Source organism: Dasypus novemcinctus, chromosome 5 (assembly GCF_030445035.2).
Source record: "Dasypus novemcinctus isolate mDasNov1 chromosome 5, mDasNov1.1.hap2, whole genome shotgun sequence".
NCBI classification, from domain to species: Eukaryota; Metazoa; Chordata; class Mammalia; order Cingulata; family Dasypodidae; genus Dasypus; species Dasypus novemcinctus.
The window spans coordinates 167893338-167906555 of record NC_080677.1 but is presented as its reverse complement, the minus strand read 5'-3'; the positions used below and the strand labels follow the sequence as shown (position 1 = coordinate 167906555).

Below are 13218 nucleotides of genomic sequence, written 5' to 3'. Positions count from 1 at the left end.
TAAACGATACTCTATAGTTTAACTCCTTACTCATTGTATTTAGACCATACAATATTTGCCCTTTTGTGTCGGGCTTGTTTCACTCAGCATAATGTCCTCAAGGGTCATCCATGTTATCATGGGCACCCCAAGCTCATTCCTTCTTACAGCTGGATAGTATTCCATCGTAGGAATATACCACATTTTGTTTATCCATTTTATTGGCTGACGGGCACTTAGGTTCTCTCCATCTTTTAGTAATTGTGCGTAATGCCACTATGAACATCAGTACAAAAATGTCTGTTTGCATCCTTGCTTTCAGCTCTTCTGAATATCCTCCTAGTAGATGGCTTGTCAGGGTCATGCGCAGCTCTATATTTAACTTCCTGACCCACCCCTGTCTTCCACAGAGGCTGCACCATTTTACACTCCCACCAACCGCGAAGGAGTGTTCCTATTTTCCCATGTTCTCTCAAGCACTTGTCGTTTTCTGTTTTTTTAATAATGGCCATTCTGTAAAGTGTGATGTGATATCTCACGTAGTCTTTGATCTGCATTTCCCTAATAGCTAGTAATGTTAGGCATCCTTTCATGTGCTTTTGGCCATTTGTATTTCCTCTTTGGAAAAATGTCTGTTCAAGTTTTTTTGCCCATTTTTTAATTGGGTTGCTTGTCTTTTTAATGTTGAGTTGTGTGATCTCTTCATATAACATGGAAATCAAACCTTTATCAGATACGTGGTTTCTGAAAATTTCCTCACATTGAGTAGGCTGCCTTTTCACCTTTTTAAAGTCATTTGAAGCACAAAAGTGTTTAATTTTTAGGGAGTCTCATTTATTTTTTTAATTTCATTGCTCGGGTTTTGGGTGTAAGGTTTAAGAAACCACCACCCACTCCAAGATCTTGAAGATGTCTCCCCACATTTTCTTCTAGGAGTTTTATGGTTCTATCTTTTATGTTTAGGTCCTTGGTCTATATTGAGTTAATTTTTGTATAAGGTGTGAGATAGGGCTTCTTCTTTCTTGTAGGCATGGATATCCAGTTCTCCCAACGACATTTGTTGAATAGACTGTTCCGACGCAGCTGGGTGGGTTTGAAAACCTTGTCAAAAATCACTTGACCGCAGATGTGAGGGCCTATCTCTGAACTCTCAATTTGATTCCATTGATCAATCTGTCTATCTTTATGCCAGTACCATGCTAGGTTTTTTAAAAATTTTCCATTTGTTTTCACCTCTGGAGCTAAGTAATATGCTTTAAAGCCAGAAAGTGAAGAGTCCTCCAACTTGGTTCTTCTTTCTAAAGATAGTTTTGGCTTTTCAGGGGCCATTACCCTTCTAGATAAATTTGATAATTCTGCAAATAGGCTGTTGAAATTTTTATTGGGATTGCATTGAATCTGTATATCAGTTCAGGTAGAATTGACATCTCAATGATATTTAGTCTTTCAATCCATGAGCATAGAATGTTCTTCCATTTATTTAGGTCTTGGTTTCTTGTGGTAATGTTTTCTAGTTTTCTGAATACAGGTCCTTTATGTCCTTGGTTAAGTTTATTCCTAAATATTTAATTCTTTTAGTTGCTGTTATAAATAGATTTTTTCTGACTTCTCAATTTGTTCATTAGTAGTGTATAGAAACACTATTGATTTTTGCATATTAACATCGTATCCCACCACTTTGCTGAAGAAATCAACTATTAGTTCTAGTAACTTTACTGTGGATTTTTTGCTATTTTCTAGGTAAAATATCATATCATCAGTGAATAGCAAAAGTTTTACGTCTCACTTTGCTATTTGGGTGACTTTTATTTCTTTTTCTTGCCTATTTTCTCTATCTAGAACTTCTAGTGCAATATTGAATAACAGTGGAGACGGTGGGCATCCTTGCCTTTTTATTGATCTCAGCAGGAAAGCTTTCAGTCTTTCACCATTGAGTAAAATGTTAGCTGCGGGTTTTTCATAAATGTACTCTATCATATTGAGAAAGTTTTCTTCTATTCCTATCTTTTGGAATGTTTTTAATCAAGTAAGGATGTTGTGTTTTGTAGAATGCCCTTTCTGCATCAATTGAGATCATGTGATTTTTCTTCAATTTATTAAGTGACATATTACACTGATTGATTTTCTAGTGTTAAACTACACTGCATACTCACTTGATCATGGTGTATGATTCTTTTAATGTTATTTTGAATTCAGTTATCAAGCATTTTGTTTAGGATTTTTGTATCTATATTCATAAAGAAACTTTTTTTTTTTTTTCAGCTTTGGTATTAGGGTGATGTTGGCTTCATAGAATGAATTTGATAGCATTCTTTCCTGTTCAATTTTTTGGAAGAGTTTAAAGAAGAATGGTATCAGATCTTCTTTAAGTGATTGGTAGAATTCATCTGTGAAACCATATGGTCCTGGGCTTTTAATTTTGGGGAGGTGTTTGATGAATGTTTTAATTTCTTTGCTTGTGATTGGTTTGTTGAAGTGTTCTATTTCTTCTAAGGTCAGTGTGGGTTGTTCACATGCTAGTTGGAATTTGTCCATTTCTTCAGTGTTGCCCTGTTCCTTCATGGACAGTTGTTCATAATATCCTCTGATGATCCATTTTATTTCTGCAGGGTCAGTGATAATGTCCCCCTTCTCATTTCTGATTTTATTTATTTTCATCTTCTCTCTTTTTTTGTTAGTCTAGCTAAGGGCTTGTTAGTTTTCTTGATCTTGAAGAGCCAACTTTTGGTTTTGTTGATTCTATTGTTTATTTTTAATTCTCAATTTCACTTATTTCTGCTCTAATCTTTGTTATTTCTTTCCTTCTGCTTGCTTTGGGATTGGTTTGCTGTTCTTTGTCCAGTTCCTCCAGGAGTACAGCTAGGCCTTTAATTTTAGCTCTTTTTTTTTTTAAACCGCTGACTAGAGTAGATTTATTGTTATTGTAGTTATTATCTTGTGTAAAGTAACTTGTAACATTGATATAAAATAAATTTTTGAAAAATTCTTGACTCTGCTGAATTATGTGCTGTAGGGGCCATATAAAGTATTTCTTTCCACTATGAACTTTCGGATGTGAAATCCTGATAGAGGTTTTCCTAAATTTACTTTAGGATTGTTGTTTCCTCTGCATAAGAATATTAATGCTAAGGACTGTGTGATCACTGAAGACATGCTCTCCTTCATGACACCAATAGTAGTTTTATATAGTGTGAGTTCTCACTTGCCCTTCAAGTGTTGATGTATGAATAAATGATTTTGCATGATTTTGCATGAATAACATCTACAGCTTGAGTTTATCTGGCACTCCATCAAGGGGCTTCATCCTCTGGTAAATATTGGTCTCTCTTTCAATTGAAGTAGTAAATGAAGACTCTTCCACTTTCATTACAATTCTCTCCAGTAAGCATTGGCTTAAATTGATGACATGGTCAGGATGACTAAAGCACTCCTAGACTGTAATCCACTGTGGGGATTACAAACAGTATTTCTTCAGCTTGTGAGTTCTCTAGTATGTTTAAAGGTTAACTCCAGGACTGAAATCTCTTCCATATTCAAAACATTTATAGTGTGAGTTTTCTTTTATCATCTAAGGTCAGAACATTGACTGAAGTCTCTCACATATATAGCATTCATAAGATTTCTTTCCAGTTTGACTTATGTCATGTTGTCTAAGGTTAAGAAAATAAAGAAACATTTCCTCACATTGATGTCATTCTTATGATATCTCTCCAGGGTGAGTTTTCTCAGGGCAGAAGCCTGAATGAAGGTTTTCCTACATAGATGACATTCACTTACGTTGTCTAAAGCTAGAATAATGGGTGCATGTTTTCTCACATACAGGACATCCGTAAGGTTTCTTTACAGTGTGAGTTCTCTCATATTCTCTCAGGGATAGAACATAGAGTGAAGGCTTTCCCACATAGGTGGCATTCATATGATTTCTTTCCAATGTGAGTTCCATCACAATGTGTAAAGCCAGAGCTTTGAATAGCCAATTTACCAACCAGATGACATTCATATCAATTACCTCTATTGTGAATTTGCTTTTGTTGATTCAAAGATGACTGGTCACTGGAGACTTTTCCAAACTGATTCCTTAAGTAGGGCTTCATTCCCTTGTGAGTTAACACATGTTGGGTCACTCTGAAACTGCGAGCATAATCTTCTGGCAATTCATTACGTATAATGCCATTCTTTTGAGTATGAGATTTCTGCTTCAATGACATGATGGTACATGTGTCTTTCCTAAAGATATGTTGCATAAGTAGCATTTCTTGTCTTTTTAAGATGTTCCCCTGCACTTATTCCAGAGGCTGCATTGTCAATAGTTCAGCTGACAACTGTCTTCCTCTGGGTTTTCACTCACAACCAGATGAACAGTGGACTCAGCCTGAGATGTCCCAGAGCCATGGGTGTCTCCTCCATGGGTCCTGAGGTCAAAGAAGTGTCCTCACTGTGGGAATAGTGCCAGGATTTTAGGCTATTTCTTCTTCTTTAATGTAAGCATTGAGGGCTATAAATTTCCCTCTTAGCACTGCCTTTGCTGAACCCCATAAGTTTTGATATGTTGTTCTTGTTTTCACTCATCTCAACATATCTACTGATTTCTCTTGCAATTTCTTCTTTGGCCCACTGGTTACTCAAGAGTGTGTTGTTTAATCTCTCTATATTTGTGAATTTCCCCCTTCTCTACCTGTTATTGATTTCCAGCTTCATTCCATTATGATCAAAGTACTTTGTATAATTTCAATCTTTTAAAATTTATTGAGATCTAACTCATGACCAAAATATAGTCTATCCTGAAGAAAGATTCATGAGCACTTGAGAAAAATGTATATATTGCTGTTTTGGAGTGTAATACTCTATATGTCTGTTAGCTCTAGTTCATTTATCATATTATTCAAACTATTTTCTTACTTATCATCTGTCCAGATATTCTATCCAATGCTAAGAGTGGTGTCTTGAAGTCCCCAACTATTATTGTAGAGATATGTAATTCTCCCTTCAATTTTACCAGTATGTGTCTCATGTATTTTGGGGCACTTAGGTTAGGTGTATGAATATTTAATAGTGCCATTTCTTCTTGGCAAATTGCCCTTTTATTAATATATAGTGACCTTCTTCATCTCTTATAACAATTTTGCATTTAAAATCTATTTTTTCTGGAGTAGTATTGCTACTCCAGATCTTTTTTGATTACTATTTGCATGGAATTTATTTGTCCAACCTTTCACTTTCAGCTTGATTATGTCCTTGCAACTAAAGAGGGTCTCTTGGAGACAGCATATAGATGGCTCATGGTTTTTCATCCATTCTGTCCATCTATGTCTTTTGATTTGGGAGTTCAATCCATTAACTTTCAGTTATTACTGCAAAGACATTACCTACTTCATTCATTTTAGCCTTTGGTTTTCCATTGTCAGATCTTACTATTGTCTGTATTTAACCCTTTTAGTTACTCTTTCTTATAATCTTTATTTTTACACTCTTCTCCAGGTTGCTTTCCTTTGTCTTTACTTTTCAGGCTGTGACACACGCTTTAGTATCTCTTGGTGACAAACTCAGTTCTTGTTTTTCTTGAAGACTTTAAACTCATCCTCATTTTGAAGGACAGTTTTGTCAGATAAAGAATTACTGGCTGGCAGCTTTACTCTTTCAGTACCTTAAATACATCAAACCACTTTCTTCTTTCCATCATGGTTTCTGATGAGAGATTAGCACTTAGTCTTTTTTTTTGTCCAGGTTTTTGTATTTGTGGAAAGATCCAGAAGGAATCACATTTAACCATATTATTTTTATACATCTCATATTGGTCAGTTTTTTTTCTTTTTTTTTTTCTTTATTTTCTTAATATTACATTAAAAAAATATGAGGGCTGAGGTTGCCTTGTAAGTGATACATTACTTTTCTGTTGCTGCTTTCAGTATCCTCTATCTCTAGCATTTGACAATCAGAATAGTAGGTGTCTCAGAGTGAGTCTATTCATATTCATTCTGTTTGCAGTGCATTGTCCTTTAATATTGATATTCATGCCTTTCATAAGGGTTGAGAAATATTTGGTCATTTCCTCAAATATTCTTTCTTTCCCTTTTCCATTCTCCCCTTCCTGGGACACTTACAACATGTATGTTTATGTGTTTCACACTGTCATTCAAGTCCCTGAGACCCTGTTTGATTTTTTTCCATTTTTTCTGTTCTTCTGTCTTTTCAAAATCAATTTTATTGATACATACTAATAAAGCAATTCATCCAAAGTGTACAATCAATGGTATTTGCTATAATGACATAGTTGTGTATTCTTCATTTCAATCATTAGAGCCTATTATTCTTCTTATGCTCTGTCTTCTAACTCACTAATTCTGTCCTCTACCAATCAAATCTGCTGTTAAATGCTTCTAATATATATATATATATATATATATATATATATAAAGATTTATTTTATTTATTTCTCACCCCTTCACCCCCCCCACCCCAGTTGTCCGTACTCTGTGTCCATTCACTGTGTATTCTTCCATGACTGCTTCTATGCTTGTCAGTGGCACCAGGAATCTGTGTCTTATTTTGTTGCTTCATCTTGCTGCATCAGCTCTCCATGTGTGCAGTGCCACTCCTTTGCAGGCTGAACTTTCTTTCATGCTGGGCAGCTCTCCTTATGGGGTGCACTCCTTGCACGTGGGGCTCCTCTATGCGGGGGACACCCCTGCGTGGAATGACACTCTTTGTGTGCATCAGCACTGCATATGGGTCAGCACCACATGGGTCAAGGAGGCCTGGGTTTGAACCATGGACCTCCCATGTGGTAGGCAGATGCCTGATTCATTGGCCCAAGTCCGCTTCCCTCTAATGTATTTTTAATCTCATCCATTGTGTCTTTCATTCCCATAAATTATTACTTCTTTTGTTGTTGTTGCAGGATTTCAAATTGTTCTTTATGCTCACCCAGTATCTTCTTAATATCCTTTAGTATTTTAATTTCCTTCAATGTTTTGCCTTGATTTAGGAGATTCATGTGAACATCATTGATTGTTTGTCTTAAATTCTGTGTCTTGTCAGGGTTCTTGGCTTGTTCCTTTGGCTGGGCTGTATCTTCCTCTTTCTTAGTACAGCTTATAATTTTTTTGCTGATATCTAGACACCAGATTATGTTGGTGATTTCAATCTGTTGGTCTATTTCTCTCTCTTGCCTAGTGGTTTTCTTTCACAGCTCTTCTTTGACTTTTGGTTCAATTTTTCCAAAAAGATTGCCCTGTTTAAGTTATCAAAACAGGGCCAGGGTTCCACTAACGGGGAGCAGATCAGATCAATAGGGTCTTGGAAGGAAATAAGAGACAAGCCTTGCCTTCCTCTCCAGGTCTGCAGATCCCCAAACCAGGTTCCTTGGACTTCTGCCCACCCTTCCCTGTTTTGTAAGAGAGCTGTGCCATGCCTGACCTACTCCAATGCCATCTTCCCAAAGTCTATCTCAGGAGTATGAGTATCTTTCTTTTTTTTTTTTCCTCTTCTATCGAGTGCACAATGTACTGAATTGTGCATCATATTTAGAGTGCTTTTGGCTAGAATACTGAGGTCTTAGTTGGTGAGAACACTGATAATCACTAATAGTTAACAATAAGCACCATTTATTGAGAACTCACTTTGAGCCGGAAAGTTCATGATAATATTTAGAATTTTCACATCAACACATTTTGAAGGTTGGTGAGCATGTGGCAGGTGTGGGTGCAGGGCCCATTGGTCCCACCTCTATCTCAAAATGGCCACCTTTACCTCGCTCACCACTAACAAAGAAACATTTTATAATTCAATTAGAATCCTGGGAAAAGATAGTGCCAACTTTCCTGGAATTTTGAAAATGAATAGATAAAAACTGTGACAGTTCCTAAATAAAACTACATAGGAAACAGTAAATAAAAAGAAACCTCACTTTTTTTTTCCCCCCGAGAAGTGTGATTTTGACATGGCATATTGCCCCTATTAAATTTTAATAAGATTTTATCAGCACTGAAGGACAAAATGTTTTAATTTACTTCCTCAAGACAGCTGGAAATTGCTCACATTTGTTTTTTCACTCAAAATATGTCTTCAGAATTAGTCCACTAATTTCATATGTAACATCAGTTAATGTGAACAAAAAAAGAAGTAAAAATGACAGGAAGCCAAATATTATTGCATAATGTAACCACTGTGTGGCTAGAATGAGTTAGTGTTCTCCCATAGATGTTTTATAATTAATTGATTTTGAACATAAGTGAAAAAAGGTTATCATCACTTAGTTGCAGATTAAAACACTTTCATGGCATAAAAGTTTATTCATGTTTAGAAAATTGATGTATGCTATGCACCTGTGAAAAATGCAGTATTACATGGCCATGAGGCAAATAGTGTATTTTTCTCCCATTGAATTGACCTATCTTAATTTTTACAGACTCTGGGGTGGTATCAATTTGGTGTGCATTACAAGTGTCTCCAATAGACAGTGGCCAAGAGTGTTCCCACATTCCATTCCCACCAGGAAGAGGTAGGAAGGAGCAAACATCTTTTGAAGGCTTTATAGGTATTAACTTACTTAGCATGTACAGCAATGCTCAGTAAATTCTTGTGAAAGAAGGAAGACAATATTATTTTCAACCTCCATCTAATAAGAAGTGCTCATTATTTAAGAATTGCACTCAAATTGATACTGGTAGCAAGGAGTTAGGGGTTAGCTCCTTATTGGCACATGTGTGCAAAGTTGCCTGATCTTTAAAGGTTGGGGGCCACTGACCATTCTTAGAATGGATACCCTGGGTTCAGTGATGAGCTCAGTGCCCTGCCCGTAATCGTGCCAAGAGAGCACAGCAGGGCTCCCTTTCCAGACTGGACAACGTGTAACTTATACGCAATACACCCCCTCAGGGTTTGACCCCCTCAAAACCTCCCCTTCTCTCACAGGCCACATCCAATCTCCCTAGCCCTGTTCCATCTTTTCCCATCTCACTTATCATACAACAGGCTCAAGATTTGCTGATCAGGCTTGTTGTGTCTTCCCAGGTGGAATACAAGGTCTACAATGACCTGAGCTTTGTTCACTGATGTGTATCCAGCACGTGGTGAGAGCTCAATAACCACTACCGACAGAATGAATACACAGAGAATGCTTTCATATCTGAGGAACATGGGTGGATAATTTGAGCATCTGTGAAGATGTGGACATTACCCAAGAAAGCAAAATTGGCTGGAGAAGGGGCCCACTAAGGTGGTAGTTTTCGATCATGAAGACACCGCAGATCCATGTTCCTCTGGATGTCTAGTACACGTCACCTTCTCTAGGCAAGGTTGTAAGATTTTTGCCCACAGACTTATAGTTTTTTTTAAACTGAAGTATAACTTAGATAGAGATAAGTACCTATATCTTAAGTGTGGCGCTCAATGAATTAGTACCCATGGAGATACCCAGGTAACCATCACCGCCCAGAAAAGAGGCAGCCGCTCCATGCCCCGCAGCTCCTGCACCCTCTCCCAACTCCGCCGAGGTGTCCATGCTGACTGCTACCTTCTTATGACAGGACCTTCACACACTGGGATCCTCGCGTGCACGGCCCCAGTGACGGCAGTGCCCGCAGGCCCAGGCCCTGGCCTGAGAAGCGGGCCAGCCACCCCACTGCGCCCTGCTTGCATTCCGAGCCCCAGCACTTGAGAGTGCAGTAAACGATTCTCTGATGCCCTCAAATTGTGGGTGGCTTGTTCTGTAGCAGTAGTAGGGAACACGCTAATTTGTAGGCTCAAGTGTGTATGAGGGAATCTACTCTCTTCCTAACGCCTATGGGGATGGGGGCTGAGCCAGTTTAGGATTGGAGAACCAGAGCATAATGTATTTTACATACATTTCAAAGTCACCAAGATGAGCCTAAAGTTACTCACATTTTACAGCTGTAATTCTAGTAGCTAGTATCATACTCTTGAAGTTACACATAAAACTTCATACTGTAAGTTATACAAAAAATATGGTGCTTTTTTCTATGATAAAAGTACTTTATTATGGTGTCATTATGTGTCTGCAAAAATAAAACATAAAGCCCAAACCAGAGACCCACAGGCAACACATATCACCTGCACTGTTGAAGGTAATGCTCACTTCTGACATTTCTTAAGAGGTCACTCTGGCAGCTTGATAGTTTCCAAAAATAGGTATTAGATTGTGTTTGTAAACTGGTCTGACCCTCTGGGCATATTAGATTGTATTAGATTCAGAAGTTTCACTTTTTTTTATTTTTAAAAGAATTATTTATTCCACCCCCCCCCCCCCCCCCCCCAGTTGTTTCCTGTGTCCATTCGCTGTGTGTTCTTCTGTGTCTGCTTGTCTTCTCTTTAGCTGGCACCAGGAACTGATCCTGGGAACTTCCGGAGCGGAAGAGAGGCGCTCAATCTCCTGTGCCCCCTCAGCTCCCTGGGCTGCTGCGTCTCTTATTGCCTCTCCTATGTCTCTTTGTTGTGTCATCTTGCCAGCTCTCTGCTCAGGCCAGCTTGCCATGTGGGTCAGCTTGCCTTCACCAGGAGGCCCTGGGCATTGAACCCTGGACCTCCTATATGGTAGATGGGAGCCCAGTCACTTGAGCCACATCTGCTTCCCTACTTTCACTTTATTAAATCAAGATTAGGGCTTTTACTTGACCACATCATCAGTGTGTGCAGGGTTGAGTCCCCTCCCCTCTGCTGGTGGGGATAAAACACTCTCACATGGAAGTAAATACATGAGAAGGAACACCGAGAAGATACACAGAGGACTCTGCAGTCCTGGGAAGAGAGACGAGCCTTATCCCAGCCCACAGCTGAGATTGGAAGAAGCTGGGACCATGGAGCCTTAAGAGGAAGAGGAAGCCTGGACCCTCGCAGACGTCACCTGCCATCTTGCTTCAACACGTGGCAAATGACTTTGGGTGAGCAAGTACCTCTTAGGGTACCTTGAGGTGGGCTCTTTAGGGCCTTGTGACTAAGCTTCTACCCCAAATAAATACCCTTTATAAAAGCCAAGAGTTCTGGTACTTTGCATCAGCACTCCTTTGGCTGACTAATACCGTTACCAGTCATCTGCTTCATAAATGGGGGCAATAAAGTAATTTCATCTGTTCAAATTTCAACCTGCTGTGTGACAACCCAACTGGAAGAATGTAAATACACCTCCCATGTATAAACTGGAAGGGGCTTCTGTAGCTCCACCCACGGGTCTGAGCCCAGGGACTCCATGCTCCTGGCTGTGAGATCACAAGTAAGCATGAAGGCTGGTTTCTCACGGGAGGTTGTGCAGGAGTCCAGAAGGCATTTTCTAAGCTGCACTCTCAGGGCTGCTGGGCAGAACTTTCAAAAGCACTTGCTTATTTTTGATACATGAATGTAAAAAATTGCTAGGTCAAAGTTAAAGGAAAAAAAGTGTTTATTTCAGGCCATCACTAGGATCATAATAAATAATGCAATACACTATTATAATAACAGATATTCTCATGCATTTATTGTATTTATAAATATACATGAAAGCTGGCATACAGGGCTTTGGGACAAATTTGGAAAAGTGTATTTGGCAATACAGTGAGAGGTAACACCAAAAGAGATTCTCTTTCCTATCAATTTTTAAAAATATTTCCCCTGTGGATCTGTGGATCTGTGAATACATGGTAAGTTCCCCTCTAGTAAAACATGTCAGAGCTAAGCCAATTGCCGGAGGATCCAGGATGATAATTTATCAATATTTCCAATGGAACCTCGATTTTATAAAAGTTGAAAATTCACTCTTCTGCATTTCAATGTGGAGGGTGATATAGTGTTGGAATCATTAAACAATAAAATGTGCCTGAATGAGATAAAACCTAAAAGTAGATATTTGTAAATAGTAATTTTTATATTCAATCTATAAATGCTATAACAGTATTATGATATTCGTAATTTGCTAAATAAATGACCATTATCAGACACAAAAGCAATGAACTTCGATTAAAGCTTAATTGTGGTAGTGAATTTCACAAAGAGGGTCAAAATAGGATAATCTTTAACATAAAACTTTAAAACAAATAATTTAAGCTTATCTTAAACACTAAAAAAGTGTTTTTGATTGATATTTACAGCTCATCAAGGACACCAGTGTATAGGTTAATTTAGCCCACTGCCAGTCTTGCATCCTCTTCCAGCATCTGCTCTTAGGTTCTGCCCTACGAATACTCAGGCAAATTAGTTCAACGAGGGAGCGCGGTCCGTGGTCCAGAGCAGCTCGATGTATGGCCATTTGGTCTGGAGACAGCGTTTAATGGGAGTATCATCTGTCTGCAGCATTGGGTCTTCAAACCCCATAACAACTGCAGTACCTTCTACATACTTCACCTGTTGGACAAAATAAAGCACCAAGGTCAGTAAACCTGGCAAATTCTTTCAAGGTCCACAGTTTTAACAGGCTACAACAAGGTGCTATTTATTGTTTCATAAGGAACTTTGGACCTAATTTTATTTTGGGAGAAATTATAAGCAAAAATATCTGCTTATAAATTAATGTGAAAAAGAATTCAGAAACAAAATGGTGATGCAAATTTTAATTGCTGGCTGATCAGCTGATTTTTAGAATTTAAGATCATGATTTTTAAAAAGTATACGTAAATTGCAAAACACATATAGACTGTTTTTGATGAAACCGAAACCATTCTTCAAATGACATACCATTTGGAAGGAATTTTAAGTGACTGTCACACACCACCCTCCAGTCAGTCCTAGGGCTCAGTGCTGAGGCACCTGCGTGCTCGCTGCCCTACGAGAAGAGAGCGGCGAGAGGAACACAGCCGATCCTCTGAGGAGCTACAGTCTCCTCTCAATTTAAGGGCTGAATTTCCAGAGCTGAAAGCAATTTGGATGTTTGTCATTGAAATTTGCTATTACTGTATAAATGCTTCTGAAATGTTGTTTATGACTCTACTTTTATACTGCATGAAAAATCATGGAGAAAAAACTTAAAAGGATGTCAGGACATAATAAAAAATAGCAGAGAAAGGCTGACAAATAAAACTAACCAAGAAATCTATATAAAACATAAATGGCAGGTATATATCAGAAAAATGCTACGCTGATTTCATCGGCCACGTGGACTTCTACAGGTCCCTCTCCATGAAACGCTAATGCACCACCACGGGCTCGCTATGCGCTGGCGCTCTCCTTAAGGCCTCTGTGTCCAAGGAGCTCCAGCACGGTGGGTACCTTAGAAGACACCGACTGCCATCTTCCAAAACACAGTTACTTTTTACA

The 13218-nt window shown here is 38.5% G+C and overlaps 1 protein-coding gene across 5 annotated transcripts in view; it reads right to left on the bottom strand.

The window, feature by feature from the left end:
- Window positions 1-11353: 11353 nt before the first annotated feature.
- Window positions 11354-13218, bottom strand: part of MINDY3 (MINDY lysine 48 deubiquitinase 3) — a 113223-nt gene continuing 111358 nt past the window's right edge. For all 5 annotated transcript variants that reach the window (XM_012522709.4, XM_004451980.3, XM_012522707.3 and 2 more), the window contains one exon: window positions 11354-12309. In XM_012522709.4, coding sequence (XP_012378163.1) covers window positions 12306-12309 — 4 coding nt within the window. In that variant the 3' untranslated portion in view covers window positions 11354-12305. The remainder of the gene's footprint in view (window positions 12310-13218) is intronic.